The sequence below is a fragment of the Pararge aegeria genome, chromosome 9 (assembly GCF_905163445.1).
Source record: "Pararge aegeria chromosome 9, ilParAegt1.1, whole genome shotgun sequence".
Classification (NCBI taxonomy): Eukaryota; Metazoa; Arthropoda; class Insecta; order Lepidoptera; family Nymphalidae; genus Pararge; species Pararge aegeria.
In genome coordinates this window covers 7,923,710-7,950,272 of record NC_053188.1, presented here as the reverse complement: position 1 = coordinate 7,950,272, position 26,563 = coordinate 7,923,710, and the positions used below count along the sequence as shown (strand labels likewise).

The 26,563-nt window shown below is 36.6% G+C and overlaps 1 protein-coding gene across 1 annotated transcript; it reads left to right on the top strand.

Annotated features, from left to right (window-relative positions):
* The first annotated feature begins 1,243 nt into the window (after nt 1-1,243).
* Nucleotides 1,244-25,426, top strand: LOC120626544. The gene is made up of 5 exons (XM_039894090.1): nt 1,244-1,890; nt 8,975-9,035; nt 14,375-14,583; nt 20,659-20,821; nt 24,881-25,426. Exons 1-5 carry the CDS (start codon nt 1,713-1,715, stop codon nt 24,963-24,965), a joined length of 696 nt encoding a protein of 231 aa, XP_039750024.1. The 5' UTR covers nt 1,244-1,712; the 3' UTR covers nt 24,966-25,426.
* The last annotated feature ends 1,137 nt before the right edge of the window (nt 25,427-26,563 follow it).

Here is a 26,563-nt window from a genome sequence, read left to right as displayed (position 1 = left end):
TAAATAATTAATAAATAAAATTAGGGCCGCTTTTCGCTTGTAGCAGATGTTGCTAATGTAATATCGGGGACCGTTTTTTGGGATAAGTATTTTTGGCGTCGAGCGAGGAAGGCATCGGTGCGTTCTTGGAAGATTCCGGAGCTTCCCAATACGTGGCGATAGAGGCCCGCGTGGGCCAAGCCTTCCGTCCAGGAATCCAACTGCCATCTCACCGGGAGATTACGCCCGTATTAAATAAAATGGAAGTTGAATATGAAATTCAAAATTCAAAATTCAAAATTCAAAATTTATTTATTTCAAGTAGGCCTAATATAAGCACTTTTGAAACGTCAAGTCTGTCTGTTTGTAGTGATTCTACCACCGGTTCGGAAGGCAGATTCTACCGAGAAGAAGCCGGCAAGAAACTCAGCAGTTGCTCTTTTCCAACATTCATTTTTCTATCTTGTGTGAGCTGAAAGCGGAGCCGGAAGCTTCCAAGCAACCTTGTCATTAAAAAATTCATCAATTGTATAATAACCTCGCTGTAATAAGTGTGTTTTAACAAATTCTTTAAACTTGTGCATTGGCAGGTCCAAAATCACCTTAGGAATCATATTATAAAAGCGTATACTCAATCCCACAAATGATCCCTGTACCTTACGCAGACGATATGCAGATTACACTAATTTATGACCATTTCTTGTAAGTCGACTGTTTATGTCCACTTTTTGTTTATAAATACTAAGCGAGCGGCATAAGACCGTGGAATTACAGTCCTTACAAATATCGTACGACGTCTATCAGTTAAAATAATGATGATGATTCGAATCTTGATTTATTTTTTCAAAGTACGTAAAGAAACTGAGTAAATTAGATAAAATATTTACCTGTTAGGTACGTACTTGATACAATTTACTTATGAATACTGAATGCTTCACATCATAGTAATATTAAAAGACGGATGACTGCATATGGACGAACCTAGTTGTTATATGATTACAGTCCTGTGGAACGCAGCGGGTTGCGTTATATTTAAGTAGGTATAACTAATACATAAACCACAAATAAGTAAACAAGCGCCTTTAATTAAAATTTAAAAAAATCGAAATAAAATTATTCGAAGGTCTTCCAATTTCGTGAATTACGCACGAGGACGCAAGTAATTTATTTCCTCATAAGTGTTATTGCACTTACGTATTCATATCAAATATAATTTCATCTCAAAACCGCTGATCAGACCGGCTGTAATGTAAAGTTACAGCCAAAACCCAGAGTGAGATTGCTCGGCCGTTCGAGCAGACGTGTGCCGGGGTGTTACATTTTTATTTCCATCGAGCTATAGTTTACGTGAGGTTTTTTAAACTACATAATGTTTATTCAACCAAAATTAATGTAACCGCGCTGTGTTTACATAGAAGTGTTTCAAGGTGTTATATTTACGTTATGGCATGAAGCCAGCATAAATAAGTAGATGCGCTTTTTCCAAACAAACTCTATTAATAAACAGGTGGCTCGTTGATAAATAATTAATTTTATATGAATAAAAAACTTTTTGTTATAATTAAATATATTATATAAGGTTATTACCGTTTACGCTTTATTTTAAAGTGATTGCGGCGTAAAATATAATCAATGTGTAAAACATTTGGACCGTGAATGAAGCCTTGAAAGTTATTTAAATTCCTGTCGTGATTTCGGAGTAATAATTTAATTAGCGGAGATGAAGTAACAAGATGAGCGTGGCCGTTGAAATAAACCAGGCCATCCAGGAAACTGGGACTACTCCGCCTCAGAATGGCAATAAAAGAATTCCCACCGTAAACAGAACCGTGCCTAAGAAAACTTTAGAGTCAAAGTTGTGGGATTTATTACAGCCCATTGCCCGATTATGGGGACTGATAACGGCTATAGGTAAGTTTTCTAAACCACTATCACTAGTGCCACTGGTTATGTGTTACAGTCTTTACCGTAGAGATCGCTTTTTAGAGATAGGGCTGCCAATTGTATCATTGTAATGTATGTGTATTTTCAGTACCTATATGTTAGCATATTAACATTGATGTACATTATATATGTATATGTAAGTATGTTTGTTGATTCCAACAAAAGCATCGTACCTATTAGTCCTCGCGTTTAAACCATCTCTTCTTGTCTTATGCTTTATCTACTCAACTTTCTTTGTATATTTATATAACTAGGTACGGCAAATACTATATCTGAGGTTTGGACCTTCGACATTTAAAACGATTAATGTTTTTATGTTTTGACTATTCTAAGGTAAAAAATCTGAAATACTAAGTGTGCTGTATACCTAATTACCTGTTATATCAATAGGTAGGTCTCTTATATTACCTATAGTAAAGGCAATTTTACTAGCTATTTATTTTTATTCATTCGCGCCTCACTAGCAACAGGTGGCTATATCAAATTAGGTGTCGAGTTCGATTACCGTAACGGTAGTTATTTTTTTGTCATTTATCAATATTTTAATTCCATACGTGACGAAGAAGTCTAAGATGTAAGAACCTTAACCTGGATATGACACTTTTAAAACCCATTCCCGCAATGGGGTCAACGCGACATACCTACCTATTTCTAGAAACTGCTTTACCTTTGAGTGGTAGTTAACTAGCCAGAATAAAAGCCTCACATATAATTATAACATACCGGACAATATTATACCAGATATAATAAATGGGAAAAAAAAGTTAAAAGTAGGTATAAAACGTTTTAAATACCTTTAAGATGTAGAGACGTCATGTAACTCGACTTTATTTTTATTCAAAGCTATAACACTGTGGTAGGATTACGTACACATAACATAACTTCAATGAGCTATAATCGATTATCATAATAATTTATTGCTGTAATGTATTGTACGGTGATAACGACCAGCCATGTTTCTGTAGGTAGGTAGGGTCATTTCGCCTGTTTGCGTCCACTTAGTGGAGTTGTTAGGTTTGAACGTGAAAAAAAAAATGACCGTGCGGTAGTTTTTAATCAAATATGGTTGTAATGTAGTCCCTATATAGTCTTGTCAAGTTTAATGCACAGTTTTGGACAACGCATCTGATGTTTTATTCTACACAGGTAGCGTCCGCCTGTGGACCAATTGGCGTCCACCTGTTTAGAAATAATTAGGAAGGGAAATAGGAAATAAAAAGGGAAGCTTGTGATTTTAATCAAAACATTTATTTAATACCTAATTGCTGATATCATAAAAGTTAACATAAATTGCACTTCAGGATATTTTTTTTCTCCTCCAACTAACTCCATTAATAGATTCACTATTATTTCGAATATCATGTCGATGGCTTTATACGATTCTATTTTACCATTTCGGTACAAAGCCTTTAAAATTGGCCAAGTGCGAATCGGACTCGCGCGTTCCGTGTTTTATTTTATTTTTTAATATTTATTGTTATAGCGGCAATAGAAATACATCATCCATGAAAATTTCAACTGTCTTACTATCACGATTAATGAGCTACAGCCTGGTAACAGACGAACAGCGAAGTACTGGGTTCCTGTTTTTACCCTAAAAATGAAACAAAATTCAAATATTGGCAAATACATAAAATAATTTTCGTATAATAATTGTACATTTTTAGGTTAGGTAGGTTATAAAGAGTATATTTAAATAAAATTATATAAATTTTACTCTATTATTTTCGTGAGATAAAAAGATGGACGCAAAATGTTATAGGGTTTCTTATGTAGGAAAACTGTGCATCCAAGTCTGATTTTTGACATTCATTATCTTTTTTTATATTTCTAATAATATGGACGCAAATCGGCCATCATATTATGCATGTTAATGTTGTTAAAATTGATAGGAAGTTTATATTGTTTTTCCCATGTTATCGTATTTAATTAAACATCTTACTGAGAAATAGTTAGAGTAATCTGCGTCCACAGCGGACGCAAAGTGGTTTTTTTATAAATTGTATGTACCAGTTTAGCGAGGTGTATATAGAGGTCATTAGATGCATATACAAAAATAATACGGCTAAAATAAAGTTAGAAAACCTGGGCCCAAGTTTCCCCATAGAGAGGGGTTTAAGACAGGGTGATCCGCTCTCATCTACAATATTTATAACCATTTTAGAAACAATCTTTAGCAAGTTGGACTGGAACAAACTAGGACTCTATATACATGACGCTTTCTTAAGTCATTTGAGGTTTGCAGATGACATAGTGATATTATCCGAGACAAGCTCACAGCTGCAATATATGATAAAATCTTTACAGTTAGCCAGCGCAGATGTAGGTTTGGAAATCAATCTCACAAAGACTATGACGATGACAAACAGTTGCAAGATACCAATATTAATTAACGGAAGCCCACTAGAATACGCAGAAAAATACATATATTTGGGAAAAACAATTAGTTTTGATAAAACAAATAATGACATAGAGATAGGAAGAAGAGTTCAACAAACGTGGAATAAATATTGGAGCCTGAAAGAAATTTTTAAAAGTAACATGCCTGTAAAAATAAAAACAAAGATCATGAACTCTAGCCTCCTACCTTGCCTGACATACGGCTGCCAGACATGGAAATTTACGGCCAAATCAAAACAAAAAATCAACACCTGCCAGCGAGGACTAGAACGCAGCATGCTCAGCATAAAAAAACTTGATAAAATACGCCATACAAAAATAAGATCCATAACAAAAGCAACAAATGCCTTGAGCTATGCATTAAAACTGAAGTGGAAATGGGCAGGTCATATAGCGAGGCTTACAGACCGGAGGTGGACCGTGAGAGCAACTATGTGGAAAGGCCCGGAAGGCAAAAGAGCCAGAGGGAGACCAGTGACACGGTGGGAGGACGAGATCAAAAAAATAGCCGGCCCAAATTGGGCTAAAGTAGCAAAGGATAGAGAAAAATGGACATCGTTGGAGGAGGCCTTTACCCAATCTGGGGTTCTTGTAATAAACTAACATTCATAATAATAAATATTAAGTAAACGAAAAATAAAATACTAACTTTAAACTATCTTTGGTATGTCAATGTAAGTTACAGGAAATAAAAGGCTTTTTTATTTTTTATTTTTATTTTATTTTATTTTATTATGTACCAGTTTGCGTCCACCTTATATAAAACTGTCAGTAGAAAAATATAAGCACAAACATCGTTATTCCTATAGTGTGGTTCACAATTAAGGTCTAGGGATAACAAAGTATTCTAAATTACACATAAACACCTTAAATACTTACCGTGAAAAGTACAACTGCTCACTATTTTTTTTACAACAGATTCGCGCGTCAGCACTTGTTGGTTGCACACGCAAGATTAGTTTATTTTTCATTAAATTTGGGTTGCACGCACAGATCTTTTCTTTGTGTGTGAGTACCTGTCATAGGTCCGAACATCAATAGAAGCGCTCTTGTTTAGATTGATGTGTCGGTTTTTCACTGTTGTAAAAAAGTGTACCGTCGTTTGGACGCGAATTGGGCGTCGGACGCGAAAAGGCGAAAAGACCCTACGTGCGTACTTAACTGCACGTACAACTATTCATTTGTGTAAAACCTAGTGATATTTTAAGGGACATTTAGGAAGTCATGTGGTAGAAATCTATCTATTCGTAATTTGAATCATTGTAAAGTCAACATATCCTGAGGATGCTCCGGTTTCGGAGCGAAACGTGCGTAGAGGGTACATTACCGAGGATCTGTTTGGTGTTGAGTATACGAATTGAAGAAATTATAAATTACACCATACAGATTCTCCTGCTGTTCGCGGAGTATAGCAAATTAAGCTTAATTTTCATAATATATTATGGATTTCCGCAAAGTAGCGCGCGCCTGCTTCTATCCAATACTGTATTTTTTTTGTTGAAAGTCGTTAGATAGGTAGGCGTAGGCATTAGATCAATTATTTAGGTATTACAAGCTTTTGCTTCCCATTTTCACCTCTTTGTTTTTGTAAGCTTTATTACGTGGAGTAAAGGGGTTGGGCTTTGCTCCATCGGCCCACCAAATATGTAAACATTTTGTAGTATGTAGTAGAGCTTTTTGTGACAGAGATCGTTCGTGGAAGTAGTAGGTAACACTATGCTTATTTCTGACGCTAAGTAACATTCATCCAATGCTGTGATCCGGTCTGAAGGGTGTGGTTGCGGGTGTGGTGTAATTATAGGCACATGAGGCTTATGGACACAGGGCGGGACGTTGCAGGACGTGGTCCTTGCAGGCCTTGCGAAGTGTTGCTCGGTTAACACGGATTGGCAGGGGCGTGCACTTCATACATGCACAAAAGCATTGCCAACCCTAAAATTTCTGAAAAACTCATAAATGGGCAGGATTTTATGCCATTTTTCTTCTCTATGCATAAAAAAAGCCCTGTACCCGACACTGGGGGTTGGTTCTTCACTTATCATCCACCACCAGTTGAACTATTTGTTTGGTGAATTATTGCTATAAAGTAAAACAATTATATCTAGTATTGTAAATGTCCTGTACGGCTCTGCAGAACTTACACGCTCGATACAAGCGAGTGTGATGGGAGGCTTTGGCCGTGGCTAGTTACCATCCTACTGGCAAAGACGTGCCGCCAATAAATTTATAATAACTAAAAAAAAAAAAAATACTATGACAACGCATACATCGCCATCTAGCCCCAAAGTAAGCGTAGCTTGTGTTATGGGTACTGAGATGACTGATTAATGTTTTTATGAATAAAATACAACAATACTTATAATATACATTTAAACACCTAGACACTGAAAAACATTCATGCTTATCACACAAACATTTCCCAGTTGTGGGAATCGAACCCGCGGCCTTGGACTCAGAAAGCAGGGTCGCCGCAAACTGCGCCATTTGGCCGTCAATGGTAAGATGCCGCGTAGAAACTCATTAGGAGTATTTGTTTTATATAACTGCAACCTTATACGTAGCCGGCTACCATCTTAGACTGCATCGTAACTTACCACCAGGTGAGATTTCAGTCAAGAGCCAGCTTGTGGGTAGAGTAAGAAATATATGTTTATAACTATTTTCTAATCTAATTAGTATAAATTATCTACAATTAGGATGAGAAAATGGTAGACATAATTATCTCTTAGAGCATAGTTAAATAGTTTTAATAACATTTGGCGTTATTTAAGGAAGCGCTGTGTAAAGTTTTATGTTTCTAGATTTTTGTCTGTCGCTCAATAATTACTCTAACGAACGTTTTCACTAAATTTTATTTAGGCGATGCTTATAGAAAAAAACATTTCACCAACTCTAAGGTGATAAACAATTGGTGAACGGCCTAGGAATTTGCTTGGAAAAGGTTACTTATACTTATTATATACTAGCTGTTGCCCGCGACTTCGTCTGCGTTTGATTTTGTTTTTAAAGTTTTCAGTATCGCCAAGCCTTAAATGAGTATAGTAGTATATAAATAAATATAACATGTGAGTTGTGACTGTCAATTAATCATAGACAAATAATTTACAATAAAATAAAATTGCGACTATAATTAAAGACCTAAGCTATCCTATCTCTTAAGTTGGACCAGACTGCTCACGGTGTGCCAATTTAATTTGAAATCGGTTAAGTAGTTTAGGAGTCCATCGCGGACAAACATCGTGACAGGAGATTTATATATATTAAGATTACTATATTCTGATACTCGATAAAGAGAAATCTTACACCTCTTATTAAATCAAAATAGTATACAGTGTTTTATTACACTTGACTGCCATTTTTTAACACGCTTTTATTAGCTTCACCTGTGTGTATGTTTGTATGTAACCGACCCCTTTAAGCTCGATTTTTAAAGTCAGACCTTGACAAAACACTGCTTAACTTTTCCAACGTGGAAAGTGGTGGAAAAGTTTGTATGAATCAGTGCTAGGATATCATCATCTCTCTAGCTATTAAAATTCTCGTATTGGGCATAGGACTTTAATTCCTAAGAGAGAGATTAAGAGCTTAGATCTACGGTGCTCCAATGCAATTACGCGATGAGCATTTTCAATTAAGATCTGATTTTTTTTGGAGAACCAAGTTGGTTAAATGGTTGAAATGTTTGACTTTGGATAACAGGCTTTGGATTCCAGGTTGCGCCAAAAAATTTAGTACTCATTGGTTGATTTTCTATCAAGAAATGATCAGTCATCATTATTATCAACCCATTAACTCTCCTTCTTAGAAAAGGTTTAGTTCGTTGTCCACCACGCTGGGCTAAGTGCGGAGTGATAGACTTCACGCGCCCTCAGGCATATAGGTTTCTTCACTCACTATACACTCAATCAAATAAACGCAAGAGATGCGTGCTCGGGAATTGAATTCGGTCCCGAAAGGAAGTTCAAACCTCTAACCATTCCTTTAGAAAATACCAGTATCAGCACGGAATTAGGAAGTTGCCGCTTTCAATCCCCGCACGGCCTTCTATACTCACCATATTGAGATAATAAGAAATTTGATCATATCAGAAATTAGGAGATCCATAGAGTAACTAGAGTTACCGGCATAGCCCAACGAGTCGCGATGCTGAAGTGGCAAAAGTGGAACGCAGCCTTGGTCGGCCAAATGAGGTGGACATACGACATTATCGCTGGGAGTCGCTGGAAACAAGCTGTGGATTTTGTCACTCCTTAAGATATATTTGTTACAGACCTATGTCCAGGAGTGAACATCAATCTATCATAAACTAATTTGCTGTTAAGAGCCCGCCTACACGCATTAGCGCAGCGTGAAGTATCAGAATTCTTAAAATCTTTATTCAGATGGTCTGTCCCCAAGTGGGACAGGTTGTGCTTGTGTGCTTGTTGGCCGTATATACTCTTACACTTCGCGCGGGTGTCGTACGAGGCGATTAAGGTAATGTTACGGATAGCGGGCAGCAGCCGGTCTGCCCAGCGTTGTGATAGTGGGCGAATCCTCCTGGTGGAAGGTCTTTAGTCCAGCATTGGACCGTTATAGGCTATTGATTAATTGAAAGAATAGCCTGATGATCTAGACGACTTGTGTTTAAATAGAAATGTATTGTTCCCAGTGATGAGTGGTGCTGGCGCACAGCTCACTGTTCTGGACTACGAGATTGCTCCCGGACTTATGTAAGTATTACAACCTAATGCTCCGTTATAGATAAGCCCAAAACCAAAATTAAGCAAAAGTTAGATTTTCAGTGGACCCCAAAACAGCTTCGTAACAATATTTCTTAGCATATGCAAAGACTACAAGAAAAGTTATCTTGCCTAAGTGCCCTGCAGTGGGCCGGTAATTAATTTACTCATTACCACGAGCACGAGTCTCGCAACCAGTGGCGTGCATATAGTTTATGACCAGGGTAGGCATAAAGCAGGAAGATGCCATAAAATGGAAAAATCCTCCTACTGTAAGAGTTATATTAAAAAGGGTAAGCAGTGCTTTTAGGAATGTATGAAGTGCACGCCACTGCTCGTCACATAATGAGGAGTGTTAAGGCTGTAGTCCACCACACTGGCAGTTTTGCTACACACGGCATGTGGTTTTCCTCACGATCTTCTACTAGCTGATATCTTACTTGCTCCGAAAATTGAGAAGTGCATCGGATGGAACTCCCAGAAAAGTAAGCTCTAATAACTTGCCTATCACACCTTCATAAATATATATAAATGTAACTAATAAATAATAAAAAGCAATATTACATAGCACAGTAGTGGGGAAAGTACTATTTTAAATTTTACTTTGCACCGACTTAAACATGTAGTAAATATTTATTTATTGCTTTCTAGTTGGTATAGCATTTATGGCGTACACTCGCTTGAGGTTCCAGCTGAAAATCAGCGCTTCATTCTTAGCAATGTAAGAAAGAAAGAAAAAAAAATTATCTTTATTGTCATACATTTGAGTAAAATGTTACATTTGTGTCATAAATTTCATCAAGTAAAAATGTGTGACAAAGGAGCTGGCTGGAAATAGCTGCATACTAAGAAGCGCAGCACTGGTTTTTCTGCCAGCCCCCTTATCTTCGTCATCGCCGAATCCTCGCGACTAAACAATAACAAAATAAACATAAAAGGGGACAATAACATAGAATTTAGTTTATATAAAACGTAAGCTTAGTGAAAAATCTTATTATAACGTAAGGATTACTTAAACGATAAAAAGCTTGGGTGTAATGTGCTCTAACTTCATAGCTTAATAGTAATTTTCTGTGAGATGGTGATAACGAAAAAAAAATTACCTAGATATGTTTGTTGTGGGCTCTTCTTAGACCAGGACTCGTTTGGAACCCTCGTAGCTTTAGGTTTAAGTTGGCAAACGATGTTATCACCACCCCCTTACAATTATGTAAACATATATGTATGAACGCTTCATAAGTGTCTGTGATAGGCCTGCATGAATGAAGAAAATTTGAATTTGAATTTGAATATAATAAATAAACAAACGAAAGATATATTTTTAAAGTAACACAAAACTGAATTACCTATGAAGGACATCATAAAAAACGAAATGTTACAAATCTAAGTAAGAGGTAAATAACAAAAATAAAACCACAATCAAAAGAATAAAAAAAATGCCTACTGTTAAATAAACAAAATCAAAAATTATGAAACTAATAAACAAGTAAGACTAAAAAATGTAGCATAATGTGCTGATCGGAACCTTTTACTAGGTTGTGTGCCTCACATGACAAGCTTTATCCTGGCGTTTCTACTATTTGAGCATTGAATAATGTTTAATTAGCAGAGGCGTTGGTATTTAACTAAGTTGGTATTTAACTAAGTTAAATATTGCAGAGTGTGGCTTATTTTATTAATAAAGATAATTTCTTTGTTTCTTTCTTTCTTTATAGGGCTAGCTGTTGCTCGCGTACTTTTTCCGCGTTTATTATGGTTCTTTACAAATCCCTTGGGAACCATTTGTTTTTCTGGAATACAAAGTAGCCTATATTAGTCAGTCCTTTCAAATAACTTTCTGCCAAAAAGTTCATTGGGCGTGAAAGAAAAATAAAACAAGGAAATCAGCAACCAAACACACCTTCGCATTTATAAAATTAATTAGGATTTTTTTAATCAATGACTTTTGACCAACTAGCTTTTTGACATAAAACAATGGGTAAAAACTGGCCCCAGTCAGATAAGTTTTATATTAATTCAGGCAGACCCCAGCGCCATCGGTTGGGCTGATTTATGAATCTTAACTATCCAGGGTGCCACCCAAACGCATTCCAAAAAATTCATTCAAATCGGTCCAGCCGTTTAGGAGGAGTTCAGTACAATACTAGCGGACTTCAGCGCCATCTGTCGGGCTGATTTGTGATTCTAAACCATCCAGGGTGTCATCCAAACGCATTCCAAAAAATCATTTAAATACTTATGAATTTGCACAGTAGCATTATTTAAATGACAGCCGTGTGGTGACGGCAGATCAGAATGAAGTTGTCACCACCCCTCTTCTTTCTTCCCGCGGGTTTCGTACGAGGCGACTAAGGGAATATAACGGAGAGCGGGCAGCATCGTCCTCTGTGATACTACTACCATCTACTGCGATCAACAACCCGCCTGCCCAGCGTGGTGATCATGGGCAAATCCTCCAGTTGGGAGAGACCTTTAGTCCAGCTGTGGACTTTTATGGGATGTTGATGATGATTATTTAAATATACGGACCAAATTTATTTTAGTCCACAAAGTAACTGTATACGAATGGAATTTTAAGTTTCCCATTAATTTTGTACGGAGTACTCGCACAGGAACGAGGTGTATGTATCTTTGTTACATACTTTATTTAATACGTTACAAGTCAAGAAAACATTCTCCCAGGCCATAAACAAGTCAGAGAAGCGAGATAATAAATGCGTAACGCTTACACCTGATGAGAAGTCTTGCAAAGGAGGCTGAGGCCTTATTTACAACACGTTTTACGTCTCTATCCCCTTTCTTCAAAACGATTTCTCTACAGCTTTTGTTATTTCAGTTGAATTCCATCCACTTTGCGACTAATTGATCTAACTTTAAACAAGATTTCTATTTGTAGCCATTCTAGTCATTAAAGTAATCTGGTAATTTAAGAATCACTCACACAATCATTTAGTTACGTTAGTACTATTTTAATTAAGTTATGATTCTAAAAAATATCATATTGTATTTTCAATATTCGCATATTTTCAGAAATAAATTGAATGTTTTATCAATTCGCACACTGTAATTTTTCCGGTAGGTTTGAAACCCACGTTAAATTAGAATTAAAATCGAACTATGTAAAAGTTTTTTTAATTATTTTTTCTGTGAAACAATTTTGTCACGTTATACATAGATATTCCAAAAACAAAAATAATATAAGACGGTAATGGTTATTTATTCTTCGGTATGAAACAATGTTGAATATACAAAGAAACCATCCAAAGGACGAGCCTTCTCAGAAAACTAATTTAACGAATTCACTAAGTTCTTAAGGTTCCAACATCTACGTAGGTTTTAGTATCGAAAACAGGTCTCTGCAGTTATTTTATCTTACAACAATAATTTATCTCACAAAGTTTTAACAGAAGATGATATAAATCATAAAGCGCAGTGTGGTTTTTATTTTGGTAAATATAGTTAAGTACTTAGAACCTAATAGATATTCTGTAAACATTCTTTTTACTCATTGTCCATTACCGTAGGAGTTTGCATTAGTTAATGCACTATGCAATACATTGATGGACAACTCACTGAAAATAAAACTGAAACTTAACTCTGTGCTACCATACCATACCATAACCATCTACTGCGATCAACAACCCGTCTACGTTCTCTATGGGCTCACATACCCTATCATTCAGAGAATGGAACGGTTGTCCCCTAATCAACGCGTCTTAGCAACTTCTATTCGGATTTCTTTGGTCCAGCATTTGACTGCTATTGATGAGGAGGTTATTGATGAGGCCTTTCTTCTGTGCCTTTAAGAGCACGTTAAGCCTCCCTATCATTATCACTAACACTTGATGATTTATCGTTAACTGACTGATAACCTAAAACTGATAACAGCATCCTTTTAACGCCCTCTTTAAGCGCCCTGAATAATGGTATTTTGAGATTTGAGCCTAGCATAGGCACCACGCTCCAATGCTGGTTAAGTTAGGTTAGGTTAGTTTGAGGCCTATATTGAGCCTCTTCGGTTGGGTGGGTTCGTATCCCATTGTTGGTAGGATGTCGTGATAATCAAACTCGTTTTGGATAACCTGCGGGCGATGCGGGGAATCCATGCGCTCATTGAAAATAAGTCCTTAGAAGGTACCCTGTATTCCCAGTGTTCCTTCGATGATTCGTAGGTATACTTTAACGTGAACCGGCGGTATTCCGAGGCGGGCGCTGCTGGCTCCGTCGCAGATGTGTGCAAAATCGTTCCTAAGGCCAAGTGAGGATATTTGAGAGAACACTTTGGAGATTAAGTCTGTAGGCCATCATAACTATCTTTTAAGAGAAAAGCAGTGATCCCCTACTGATTAGGACGTCGGCTTAACGTTCGGTGGACCGAATTCAAACCTCTAAGTGGAGGAAAACATCGTGTGGAAATGCTGCATGCCTGAGATTTGTCCATAATGTCCTTAACAGTGTGTTCAATCTGACAATCCGCACTAGGCCAGCTTACTTACGGCCTAAACCTTTCCCATTCTGAGAGGAGACCCGTGCCCTAAAGTGGGCCAGTGATGGGTTCATAATGATGATCGTGCCTCCCCTGCTCCGTGGTGTGGGAGGATATCAACTCAGATTCTTGGTTAACGGTTATAATCACGGCAATTTAGTACTTTTTTATCAGTGACTAGCGTACCTAGCCCGCTTCGCCGGGCTAGATTTTGCTTTATTTTATTTAAACAATAAACTTACATCATTAAATTTTTAATTTAAGTTTCATAATATCATTGATTCCTTGATTATTTGAATATTTTTAATCATTTATATCTCTCCGTATTCATTCTCTTCTATTCTCTTCTCGGGCGGGTGAAGATCATTATCTACACCCATGTACACCAAAAAATATCATCATAGTAAATGAAAACCGTATTTGACAGTTCAAAAATAGGAGTGCTCCGATCGTCACCAAACTTTACAGGATTACTCGCCAAATAAATCCGGAGATTCCCTGAAAGTTTCATTAAAATCTGTCCAGCCGTTTCGGAGCCTATACGGATTACGGAACATACCCACACACTTTCTCTTTTATATATATATAGATAATGCCTATGCTCTTTTGAGTCAGCACATAAAGAAGAAGAAGAAGAAGAAGGATTTCAACTTAGACTTTTGCACTGGTGTCCAGGTGGATTTCAACTCAGACTCTTATTTAACGGTTATAATCACGACAATTTAGTAGATTGGATAGCCCTTGGACTTTTATTTCTTTGATAATGCCTAAGCTCTTTTGACTGGGAAGATGATTTGATGACAATTCCATTCCATGACCGTTTTAATTTTGATCTTGTTTGCAGTGTGGGAGCAGTACTTATATTTCTGTTGGAGACAATGTGGGTTGTCGCACTGTTTGTGGATCTGCTGTGCCGTCGCGGGGAGTACTCCATGAAGCTGCGTTGCTGGGACTTCATGAGGTGGTCATGTGGTCGAGCCAGAGCGCCGTTTTACGCCTGTGTAGCGACGGCGATACTGTTCGCTAACCTAACTATTTTGGCTACCGTTTCAGGTGAGAGTGATTTTATTTAGTTTATTTTATAACTGCGAGAGAAATGCCGTCTAGTCACAACGTAAATGTAATCGTAATGTTCTCTGATTGGCTAACACTTTTCCGCTATTGGGTTAGATATGAGGTAAAGTACGTACCGTACCGCTTACCATATTTATTATCCTCATCAACCGATTGTCAAGCTATATCATGTATAGGATACGACCAAAATAGGCATAAAATTGTTATAAAGATTAATCCTACTGTGTGTGTGTGTGTATGTGTGAAGTTCACGATGCTGCTACGGGGGACATGCCTCTTCCTTCATGGGATATTGGGATTTTCGAGCATATAGACTTCTTCTTCTTAGTAATAGGGTCCCGTTTCATCCCTTGGGTACGGTAAATGGCGTGCAAAAAGGGTATGCATATCTATATATAAAAAGGAAAATAATCTCCAACAGGGCTAGCACGGGCTGGATATAAATATTATATCCCCTGAAAAGCGATATAATTAACTCTTACGATGTACGGGACGCGCGGAGGGAATCCAAAAAGTTAGGTTTTAGTTTCGAATTTTTATTACTATATGCCCTATTGCCACACGTGCTTTATCATACACGTGTGGTACGTTATGCTAATGGTTTTCAGATTGAAATTTTAATGAACAAAAGTTTTTGTGTCGACTTTCAATTTGAAATGTAAATTAATTTGATCGACAACGGTTTTAGGTATTTTATTATTCAAGAAAGTTTTGTTTCGAATTAAAAAAGTTTAATTAGCACAATAATAAATAACATTAGTGTACGATCCATGTGCGATCCATGATCTATTTTACTGAACGAGTTTAAGCGTAGGTACGCCCTAAAGCCTTTTAGCATAGATTTAATTAGATTCGTGTATAAATAGAGCTTCAGAATTTCAAATTCAAACTCAAAATTCATTTATTTCAAGTAGGCCTAGTTTATAAGCACTTTTGAAACTTTAGACAGTATGTTGTAGTGACTCTACCACTAGTTCGGAAGGCAGATTACACAGAGAAGAGTCGGCAAGAAACTCAGCAGATTGCTCTTTTTTAACATCATTTTATAGTTTAACAATCTTTAGAACTTTTCGGTTTTGTGAGAGATGAGAGCGGACTGGCCCGCTTCCAAGCAGCCTTGTCGTTACGGAATTCATCAATTGTGTAGTAACCACGATTGGTTAAATGTGTTTTAATATATTGTTTAAACTTAGGTAAAGGAAGATCTAATATCTCTATCTATCTAATAAAAAAAAACCTTCGGTTATCGGTATCATGTTATAAAAGCATATACTCATCCCCACAAAGGATTTCTGTAGTTTTCTCAGATGATATGCAGATATAACTAATTTATGTCCGTTAGTAAGACGATTGTATATACCGATTTTTGTTTACTTATGTTTACTTACTCAATATTTCATAGGCTATTTTTCGATATTTTTCAAATTGTGTAGGTTTTACCTCACGTGTTCAAATAAACAAACCTTTTCAAAAGTTTTTTTTTTAATGATGGACCTTTAATACACCTGCTACGGCCCCACGGCTTTTAAATCGGAACACAGTAACGCTGCTTATATATATATTTAATGAGGGAATGCCTGCCATTGCCAGACGGGCGATCCGTCCTCTGTAAGGACTATTCCACCCTATTTCGCAAGTTTGATTCCCCCTGAAACCTACCAGTCTCTTTTGTGAACCTCACGATATCCCCTATAGAGAGGTTTGCCAGGTCTTCTTCGCTTATTCTATCCTTACCTTGTAGTTACCATCTTACCTGCGCGTACATGGGGCACTCAGCTATGACATGATAACTGGTTTCCACCTCACCACCCTCTGAGCAGGATGGATCTTTTACCATTCTCGTTATGTCTATTTAACAGGCAATGTCCTGTGGTTATGCCTGCTACCAGTGCTATATTGGTTCTCAGTAACGCTGCTTAGCGGCAGAACTAAACATAGCGGTAGTTCTTAGCCGGACGCGTTCTGAACTAAGGACTACTACTATAATATTGTATAGTCGCACATACGCATTAGATATTGGTGCCGTACTGCGTATACAATTCTACTAACTAAACTAAATTGGCAGGTCTAAAAATAGTGATTCCTTGCTTTACAGATCCGAAAACTTTCTGTCACATTATCAACACGGAATTACACTTATATTATTTAGATGCAAAATTACCACCCGAGTCACGTATGACGCATACTTCACGTACATACTGATACAATTTTTACATAAGCTACGTGCTTTTTAGTTTGCTATAGCCCAAAATATAACATAACATGAACTGATATTGTGACTCGTTCCAGTTCAGAATGTTGAACCAATAAAAAAAAAGCAGTTTCGTTGTAGTAAGGGATAATTTACGATTAAAATATCACTTGCTATAACGGTTAAGGAAAACATCGTGTGTAAACCTGCATGTCTAAGAGTTTTCATAACGTTCTCACAGACGTGTGAAATCTATGAAAACCGCACTTGGTGGACTATGTAGTGACTTGACCGGTAATCATTGAAAATGATTATTAGAAAATGGTATGTAAGTTCCGATGTTTGTGACTATTCTATATGGCCAACTGACAGACGTAATTATTTTAACGGCCAGGTTATAAAATTTGCGTAAAACGTCTTTGCTCCGTATACATGTACGTTAAAATCCAGTTATACGGGTAATTTTTTGAGCGATAATTGCCATTGTTACTGGGCAATGTTTACTGGTAGCAGAGAAGCAATTAGGGGAGCAATCAGATCCGAAACAGTCCTGTAAATTGCCTCAATCTGCTCACTAATTGCCGAACACTAGTCAGAAGAGTTTTACGAGGGTCGATTGGATTATTATCCGGTTAAAAATATCCTAAATATGAGCTTACTGTACACTCAAAAAAAAAAAAACAAAATTTCTTTATTCATGCAGGCCTATCAACAAGTGCCTGACTTGTGAAGCGTTCATACATAAGTATATGTTTATAATTTGTATGTTGATAACTTCGTACGCCAACTCAAACCTAAAGCTACGAGGGTTCCAAACGCGCCCTGGTCTAAGATGAGCCCACAACAAACTTAGCCGGGTAATCTTTTTTTGTTATCACCATCTCACAGTTTATTTATTTTAAGCTATGAAGCTAGAGCAATTCACACCCAAGCTTTTTTATCGTTCAAGTAATCCTTAATATTATAATAGGATTTTTCCCTCTTTACTTACTGCACTCTTCACTTTAAGTTACAAGGCCGCTTTTGAACCTAACACTATGCAAGTTTCTTTGTTTTAAATAAAGAAACTTGCATAGTAGTTTTAAAAGTTTTAACGTCGTCGAAACCACCGATGCGAGGCACAGTTCCTAAGATGCTGGCAGCATTGCCCCTTTGGATGGCCAAACTAATTCGTTGGCCAAGGTAACTGCCCGCTCTAGGATCACCGGTAGACTCGATAACCCTTTTCGATAATTCTTTAAAAAGGACTCTTGCCTCCGGACCCCGCGGTCCCAAAGTCTCTACTCCAAAAGGCACAAAAATGAAGCTGCTATCCAGGTATTTTTTTTTTTGTTTTTTTTCTTTGTTTTTTGTAGTGTTTTCTTAGTGTATAATAAAGTTTTTCTACCTATCTATTTATCCTTACTGCCAAAGTCACCATGATCATCATCATCATTGTTGCAATGCTGTGTTCCAGTCTGAAGGGCGTGGTTGCAGGTGTAATTATAGGCAAATGAGGCTTAACATCTACTCCTCAAATTGATGGACACAGGGCGGCATGTTGCATGACGTGCTCCTTGCATGCCCCGTGAAGTGTTATCTACTCTGTTACCGTCATTTATTAATATTTAAAAAAAACCGAGGACAGTTAAACGTTTTCCAAAATTGAGCAGTGTAAATGCACCTTGAAGTAATTTTATCTCGATGTTCAACATACCGAATTGAATTTCAAGGTCATCATTTACTTCCACGAGCGACGTAAGATACTGACGGTTTTGTTTGTGTACTCAGCAATTAATTATTTCTTATCTTCCCTTTACTGTGGTAAAAACATACAAATTTTTTGGTGGGATAGTGTATTTTTCACTTGTGATAAATAAAATGGTAAGAATTCATATGCCAAAAATTTTACAACGACGTCGTTCTCTCTACTACCTACAAATTATGAATCTTAGGGCGCTACGGATCTTATCACTGGGGTCTGTAAGAAGTAGATTAGCAAACGTAGGTGTTTAATGGGAATTTTTACTATCTTAATCCCTACTGTCTCGTGCAGCTTGTAGTGGCTATTTTGATTTCAGGTTCATCAAAATCAGCAATCCTAGGGCTACTAGGAGTGCAGCTACATGTTCCGTTAATTCCCACTTCAGCTTAGCTTACTTATATATATTTCTCATAGCTTTCTCCTTATAATGCTTAGATGTCAATCAAAATACAGATACAGATCTTTATAATATATATTATTTATATCTTTGTTTTATATATTATTATTATGTTTATCTTAATAATATATAGTTACATTTACGTTACTGACGTCCAAAAAAAAACAAAGTGTAAATCGGGAAATAATTAGAAATAAAATTTTGCTCGTTTTCTTTTCTGACGGACCAGGCAGTGTCTAATAAAATTAACGCTTAATCGAAGATCTTCTTTGATTAGGCGTTAGGCATACATCTGCCTTTCACCAATCGATTATCACAAGCAACTCGTATTACCTAACTTGATTCTTGCCACAAGGTTTAATATCTTTTGTTTGTTTGTTTTTCGTGTTGGTTTAAAAGGTGCATAAATGAAACCGAATTTATATTTTTTGTAACTGTCAAGTGTCAGTTTACGAGTTCCTTAAACATTACCACTACGCACTGCCGAATCGGTGTCGTAACTTTAGATAGCGCCTAAAATCAGTCATCATGTAAGAGTTGATGAAATGCTTTTTCTCTCTACGCATCACCCAAATATTTTTTCCTACGTATAGTGAAAACAGGTATAATTCTTTCTATAGAGTTCTATCGAGTAAATCAATTGTCTAAGAGGTATTGACGCAGGTATTTATAATTTGTGATAATTTAGCATTCCTTAACGTGAATTGAGAATTTATTACAAAAAATATGCGCTCAAGAGTTAGTGGTTACGTTTCAAGAAGAAGGTTAGGTTGGCGATTTTCAGGCGTATCTAATTCAGCGATAGACCTTCTTATAGCGATTAGACCTGCCTAATTAGATAGCAAGTTAAAGGTATATAGTTCTCTACAATTTCGTCAAAGCAGTTCTCAACAGTTAAGACGTAGCCTTACGTAAATACAATATCACCGAAAGTTCGGTAGAACTGTCATTAGACTCAAGAACTTGTGTTGAAATTTCGTGACATCAACAAACTCTACAATTTTACATTATACCTACTCGTGATGTAATGTTTTCCGTTAATGATTTCATACTATTAAAATTATCTTAACTGCATTTGTATTAAGAGATTCATCAATTGTATAGTAACTTCGCTGTAATAAACGCCATTATCATTATCGTCATACATCACAACCCATCACCGGCCCACTAGCACGAGTCTCCTCCCACAATGAGAAGGTGTTAAATAAATGTGTTTTAACATATTCTTTAAACATACATGCATTAGTAGGTCCAAAATTACCTACCTTGGGAAACATATTATAGAAGCGTATACTCAAACCCACAAATGACTTCTGTACCTTTCGCAGATATGCAGATGGCACTATTTTATGACCATTTCGTGTAAGTCGACTGTTTATATCCACTTATTGTTTATAAAGATTAATATTTTGTCTTACAAATACTATATTATTAAAAATGTATTGCGAGAAATTTAAAGAAATAGGTTACTACTTATACCTACTACCTTACTTAGGGTACTTACTTATACCTATTTGTTTAAATTTCTCACGGAATATTCGAGTGATTTAAGTTTCAGTTATCATAGTAGTGAGAGGGGTATCAAAATATATGTTCATAAATTTGGTTCACGTATGACATATTAAAATATCCGCACTAAAAAAAAAAAAACCTGTATAATCGACTTTGTAAAAGCGTATAAGAGTATAGTGAATTCGGCATAAAAATGCAATATTGTTCCAGGTGGAATGTTGCTTGTACTGGCAGCGTTGAGAGCGACCGTGCCGTTCTCTCCTTATGCGACCCACGGCCCGCACTCGCCTCGCGCTGGTAGCACATTGCTTAGTCAACACGACTCCAATATACCTGACGTGTACTTCAACGCGGGGCAATCTGCTGACGATAGGTCTGTATCACCAACCTATTGATTGTCTGTATAGACTACTGCCCTACTTACGATAAGTGCAATAATAGTAGTCATCTTAACAACCCATTAACGGCCCAGTATTTTTTTTTTTCTCGATTTTTGTGTAGCTGATTAACCCTAATGATTTTAACAGCGTAACGCGGGCTTGAAATTCAAAATTCATTTATTTAGTAGACCGAATATAAGCAATTTTGAAACGTCAAGTCTGTCTGTGTGTAGTGACTCTACCACCGGTTCGGAAGGCCGATTCTACCGAGAAGAAGCCGGCAAGAAACTCAGCAGTTGCTTTTTTCCAATATCTACAATTTACATTTTACATTTTAAAATTAATTTTTCTATCTTGTGAGAGATGAAAGCGGAGCCGGATGCTTCCAAACAACCTTGTCATTAATAAATTCATTTATTTCAAATTTGTATGATCAGTAATAAATGTATTTTAACACATTCTTTAAACTAAACACTTTGACATAATATATACTTTACATTATATTTGGTAATTTTGGACATTGGTAGGTCCAAAATTACCTTAGGAATCATATTATAAAAGCGTATACTCAATCCCACAAATGACTTCTGCACCTTTCGGAGACAATATGCGATGTCACTAATTTATGACCATTTCTTTAAGTCGACTGTTTGTTCGCGAGCCTCGGAATAGGAATCTGCCAGGAAGAGTTTGAACCCTAGGGCTCGAAGAAGCGAAGGGATCGTCGGCCTGAGGCCGCCTCATGTGAGACGATTGGAGTGAAAGGGTTACGGACGGTGATTAGTCCGCATGCTTCCGAGCACGTGGTGCGAACGCACATGACGCTAGAAGTCGGGGACCTCGTCTTCGCCGGCGAACACGCTGTGCAGAGGTTGATTGTGTAGGGAGCATTGTCAGTAGTAATCTGATCGTCAGGGTCATGACGGATATGTTTAGGCCTCCTCTTGTTGAGAGTGGCGCTTAGGTTGGGTGAGTAAAAAGAAGCCGCAACTATGAGTGGGTTGGGATGTCGGATAGACGGCCCTCTACAGTGCATAACTCTTCCGCCTAATTGAGAGTTTTAAGCCGTAGTCCACCACGCTGGGTCAGTGCGGATTGGTTGACTCCACACGCCTTTTAGAACATCATCATTTTGACGACCTCCTTGGCGCAAAGGTGAGCGCTGTGAATTCAAGTTATTATTAAAATTCACTCGAATATGTTCTTTAATGTTTAAGGAATAACTAGCGGACCTGCGCGACTTCGTCCGCGAATGAGTCGACTTAAAAAAATAGTCGTATGTCCAATATAAATCCGAGATTCCAATATAAACGAATCCTAGCTTGATCAATTTATCGCCCCCGAAACCCCCTGTATACTAAATTTCATGAAAATCGTTGGAGTCAATTACGACATTCTAATTAGATATATATATAATATATATATCTAATTATCTATTATATATTATATATTATCTATTATATATTAATCGATAAAACACGAATAAAATGACATTTTATGAAAATTAATCCTAGCTAGATCGATTTATCGCCCCCGAAACCCCCCGTATACTAAATTTCATGAAAATCGTTGGAGCCGATTCCGAGATTCCATTTATATATACAAGAATTGCTCGTTTAAAGATATAAGATTATATTGACCGTTTTTTGTTTTCTATGTAATTCAAAAAATATAACTATAAATATAAAATATATTTAAAATATCTGGCGGAGTGTTTTCAAAACGAAACGCTTATTTTTTTGTAAAAAAAACTATAAAAAATGGCGCGGGCGGAGATTCGAATAACCTGCTTTTTTAGCGTTCATCTTGCGCGTGTGAAGAAATAGAGAACAGCAACTTACACAGAACAGCACTTTATCTATGATAAACCCGATGATTATATTAAATATATTAACAAACCATAGTTTGTATACTCATTGATAGTATATTCATAGTGTACATGGGTATTCATAGGTCCCGGGTACGATTCCCGGCAGGGGCAATCTGGGAATTTATATTTTCTGAATTTTCTCTGGTCTGGCCTGGTGGGAGGCTTTGGCCGTAACTATACCACCCTACTGACAAAGAAGTGCTGCTAAGCGATTCAGTGTTCCGGTACAATGTCGCGTAGAAACCGATTCGGGGTATGACTAGTGACTACCATACTCCCCAACAGGTTAGCCCGCAAACATTTTAGACAGCATCATTACTTACCACCAGGTGAGATTGCAGTCAAGGGCTGAATTGTAGTGGAATAAAAAAAAATCTTAAAGAACTCTCAGGTTATCATCACAATGTTTTCCTTCCTAATAAAGCAAGTGATATTTTATTTGCTCAAAACGCACATAGCTCCGAAAATTTAGTGGTGCGTGCTGGGATTCGGACTCGACCCCGAAAGCCTTGCAATTTTTATAATACTTCTTTATGGGATACTTTCTAACAGCGGAAATAAAGAGAACTTTGTATGATGAAGGCAATCTGATAAGCTACTATGACACAAACACGTCGATTTGAAGTAATATTTGCTGACGGGTTCGCATTTTATGGATTGATATTATTCTTATTGCCTTTATCCATGGTTATATGGTTAGCACATTATGGATTCTACAAATTTAGGGATATATGTTGTTTTGATGTAGGTAAGTTAGTTAGGTTTCTTTTTTAGTAGTTATGTAGTGCTTCAGTCAGCGAGACAAACCGGGAAATGTTCTATTTGTAAATATAGCTGTGTCTAGTGATGTGAAGTATCAATATAGAAAACATTGATATTTCGTTTGGACATTTGTATCGATAGAAGCTACAGTTAAATAACATCAGCGACTTATTTCTGGGAGTGCGTTTGAGGAAATAAATAAATATTACTTTCTTTCTCGAAATGTTCCTTAAAACGCAACAAAACACTGCAATATAAAAACTACAGAAACGAAACAATAGTATCCTGTTTTATTGGAACAACTGTTAAGTTAAGGAAGCTAAGCAACAAAAGCCAGGAGACTTAAAGTCGAATCCAGAATATACCTATTTCCAATTTTTTACGCCCTACTGCGGTTTTACTTAAACCTTTCGCAATGTTTTTTGGTAGAATAACTGCCACCTTTCGGGACAAAGAAGTAAGATTGTCAAACTCCTTTAAATCGGCTAATCGATAAGTTTTCCTGAGCATTCGCATAGGATCATTCCGGACCCTTTATTAGTGGACACAAAAAGCTCTACTTTTTGTGACAGAGCTCGTCCGGGAAAGCACTGCCGTCATGCTTATTTCTGCATTGCATTGTTCCGGCCTGAAGGGCATTGTTGTCGGTGTAATTAAAGGCATATGACGCGTAACTCTCTATCTTTTAAGGTTGACTTATACGCGGATGAAGTCGCGTGGGACCGCTAGTTATAACTATAAAAAAGTCATTGTAATTGAAGGCCTTATCCTTGACGACCTCCCTGGTTCATCGCTGAGGTATTATATGTCGGAGCTTCAGGGTTCCATTCGGCGGAGGCATTTCAAATAGTTATAAAATCGGAATTTTCTCTCGTCTGGTCTGGTGGAAGGCCCCTATCGACAAAGACCTGCCAACCAACTTAGCGTTCCGTTACGATATCGTGTAGAAACCATAGGGGTATGAGTCAAGTCTGTTACAGGTTAGCCCGTTACCATCTTAGACTGTATCATAATAATAATAATGCGTTATTACCATACTCTTTTTCCATACAAGATCTTGAACTAAATTGTTACCAATTTATTATTGTATATGGCAAATGGTCGCAAACTTATCCTTATTCTGTGCATTCGAAACAATGCTCGGCGCTGATTTTCAGTCTGCTTCAGTATCTAACTGAGCAAACAACCGCGTCGCCCGTTGCGTTATTATGATGGCTAAGAGTTAGAAATTTAATAGAAAATTAAAATAAATTGTAAAATATAACAAATTAAACACGAACCCTTTGCCAAGAATGAAGTTGATTGGTAGATTAGATTGGGTGTAAAAGAAGGGCAAACAAACACTTATAATATTAGTAGTAGAGTAGATACGGTTCCCTCAATATTTTTCAGATTTTTCAAATCGTCTTTTAATTCACAGATGCGAAGAAATGACTGTTCTTGACGTCAAGACTCCTGGAAGATCTCGCTCCGTGACGCCGAAACCTCGCCTACTAGAACTTTGATCTAATTAAGAGAATTTTTTTAAATTACGCAAAGTTCAGAAATTTTAAAATTACGCTAAAATCCAAAACAAGCTTTTGTGTGTGCATTGTGCAATGTGCATGTCTAAAGTTATAAGCGTTTTATACTCTGTATGCGTTACCCGGCTTCGAACTTTAAAACTGGTCGGCTGACTAACTTTGTGTGGTAAAATAAAGTGGAACATGGGATTTTAAATACGTAGCAAATGTCGTTACATTTAAAATGTATTTTATTTTAAGCCAAAACTCATTTTACATTCATCTAATAATATGTGGATTTACTATAATATAACGGGCAACTTTCCGATTGCTTCTAGGTCTAGAATCCTTCCGAACCGGTGGTTGAGTCATTACAAACAGACAGACTTGACGATTCAAATTTACTTGTAGAGACTTGTACTTGAAATAAATGAATTTTGAATTTGAATGAATAGGGGCAAAATAACGTATTTAACAATAATATAATATATATAATAATATATATAATATAATATATATATTTATTGTTGCTTGGGCATTCAAAAGCCCCGCAAGCGGAGGGCGGAAGTTTTTTTTTCTATAAATTTTTAATAGTGTTTTTTTAATTTATTCTTAAGCATTGCTAATAATTTAAAAAAAATAAAAAATAATAATAAATGATATAATATATTATAATAGCGCTTAAAGTAACTATTTAAGACAAATAATAACTTTTTCATCACACTTGCTTGTCATGTGGACCTTATTACATGAAAATAATGCTCATAATCAAAGATATTAGACACGCGTGTTTAACTTAACATTACCGCACTTGTTTTTTTTTTGTTTGTACCTCACTGCAAGTTATATATATGATGATGGACCAATTTTCAAGGATTTTAGCGGCTAAAATAGTGCACATTTTCTAAAATTTAAATATATTTTGTTCCTTATTAATTATGATAAATCAATGTTTCATTGGATCAAATGAGTTATATTTTACATACGAAAATATTTCCTTTTTGCATTTCTAATATAGACGAATGCTTTTCGCTGTAGGTCGGTTTACCTTGGCACGGGAAAAAAAAACTATCGCGTCATTTTCCATAATTACTATTTAGTTAATGTTTTCGCTTTGTGGTTGATTATTAATAATTTAAAATGTCCAGTTTAACTTGGCAAGAGCAATACTACTCCGCCAGGATTGATAATCGACGCATAAATCGCGAGTGAACAACCTGTTTCCACGATAATCTAGAGAGCCGCCCACGAAACATCCATACAGTGGAATAACAAGAAAAGCAATGGGTCAGTTAAGAATGTTTTTTGCTCGCAAGTGTGATGAGAATCGTCGTATGTAACGCGTATGGTACATTCACATTGTTTGTTACACTCTTCTTATACCGCCTCAACTGTAAAATACAATGTCCCGTACTCGTTACATAATGTACCTACTATTACAATATTAATATCTTTATTGATCAGGAAACAAATCAACCATTTACAAACACGTTATCAAAAGGTTACAAAAACTTAACAGTAAGCTGGCAACAGAAGTGCTTTTTTAATCCAAGGAATACAACATGTAGTGTTGAAATGAATTAAAGTGAAGGCGTGCAATT

What these genes read in the sequence shown, in the direction of transcription:
- LOC120626544 (XM_039894090.1), top strand. Translation starts at nt 1,713, where the DNA reads ATGAGCGTGGCCGTTGAAATAAACCAGGCCATCCAGGAAACTGGGACT. An exon ending in TATTTTGGCTACCGTTTCAG is followed by an intron (nt 14,584 to 20,658) that starts GTGAGAGTGATT and finishes ATATTGTTCCAG; the next exon opens with GTGGAATGTTGCTTGTACTG. An exon ending in GGGCAATCTGCTGACGATAG is followed by an intron (nt 20,822 to 24,880) that starts GTCTGTATCACC and finishes TTTAATTCACAG; the next exon opens with ATGCGAAGAAATGACTGTTC.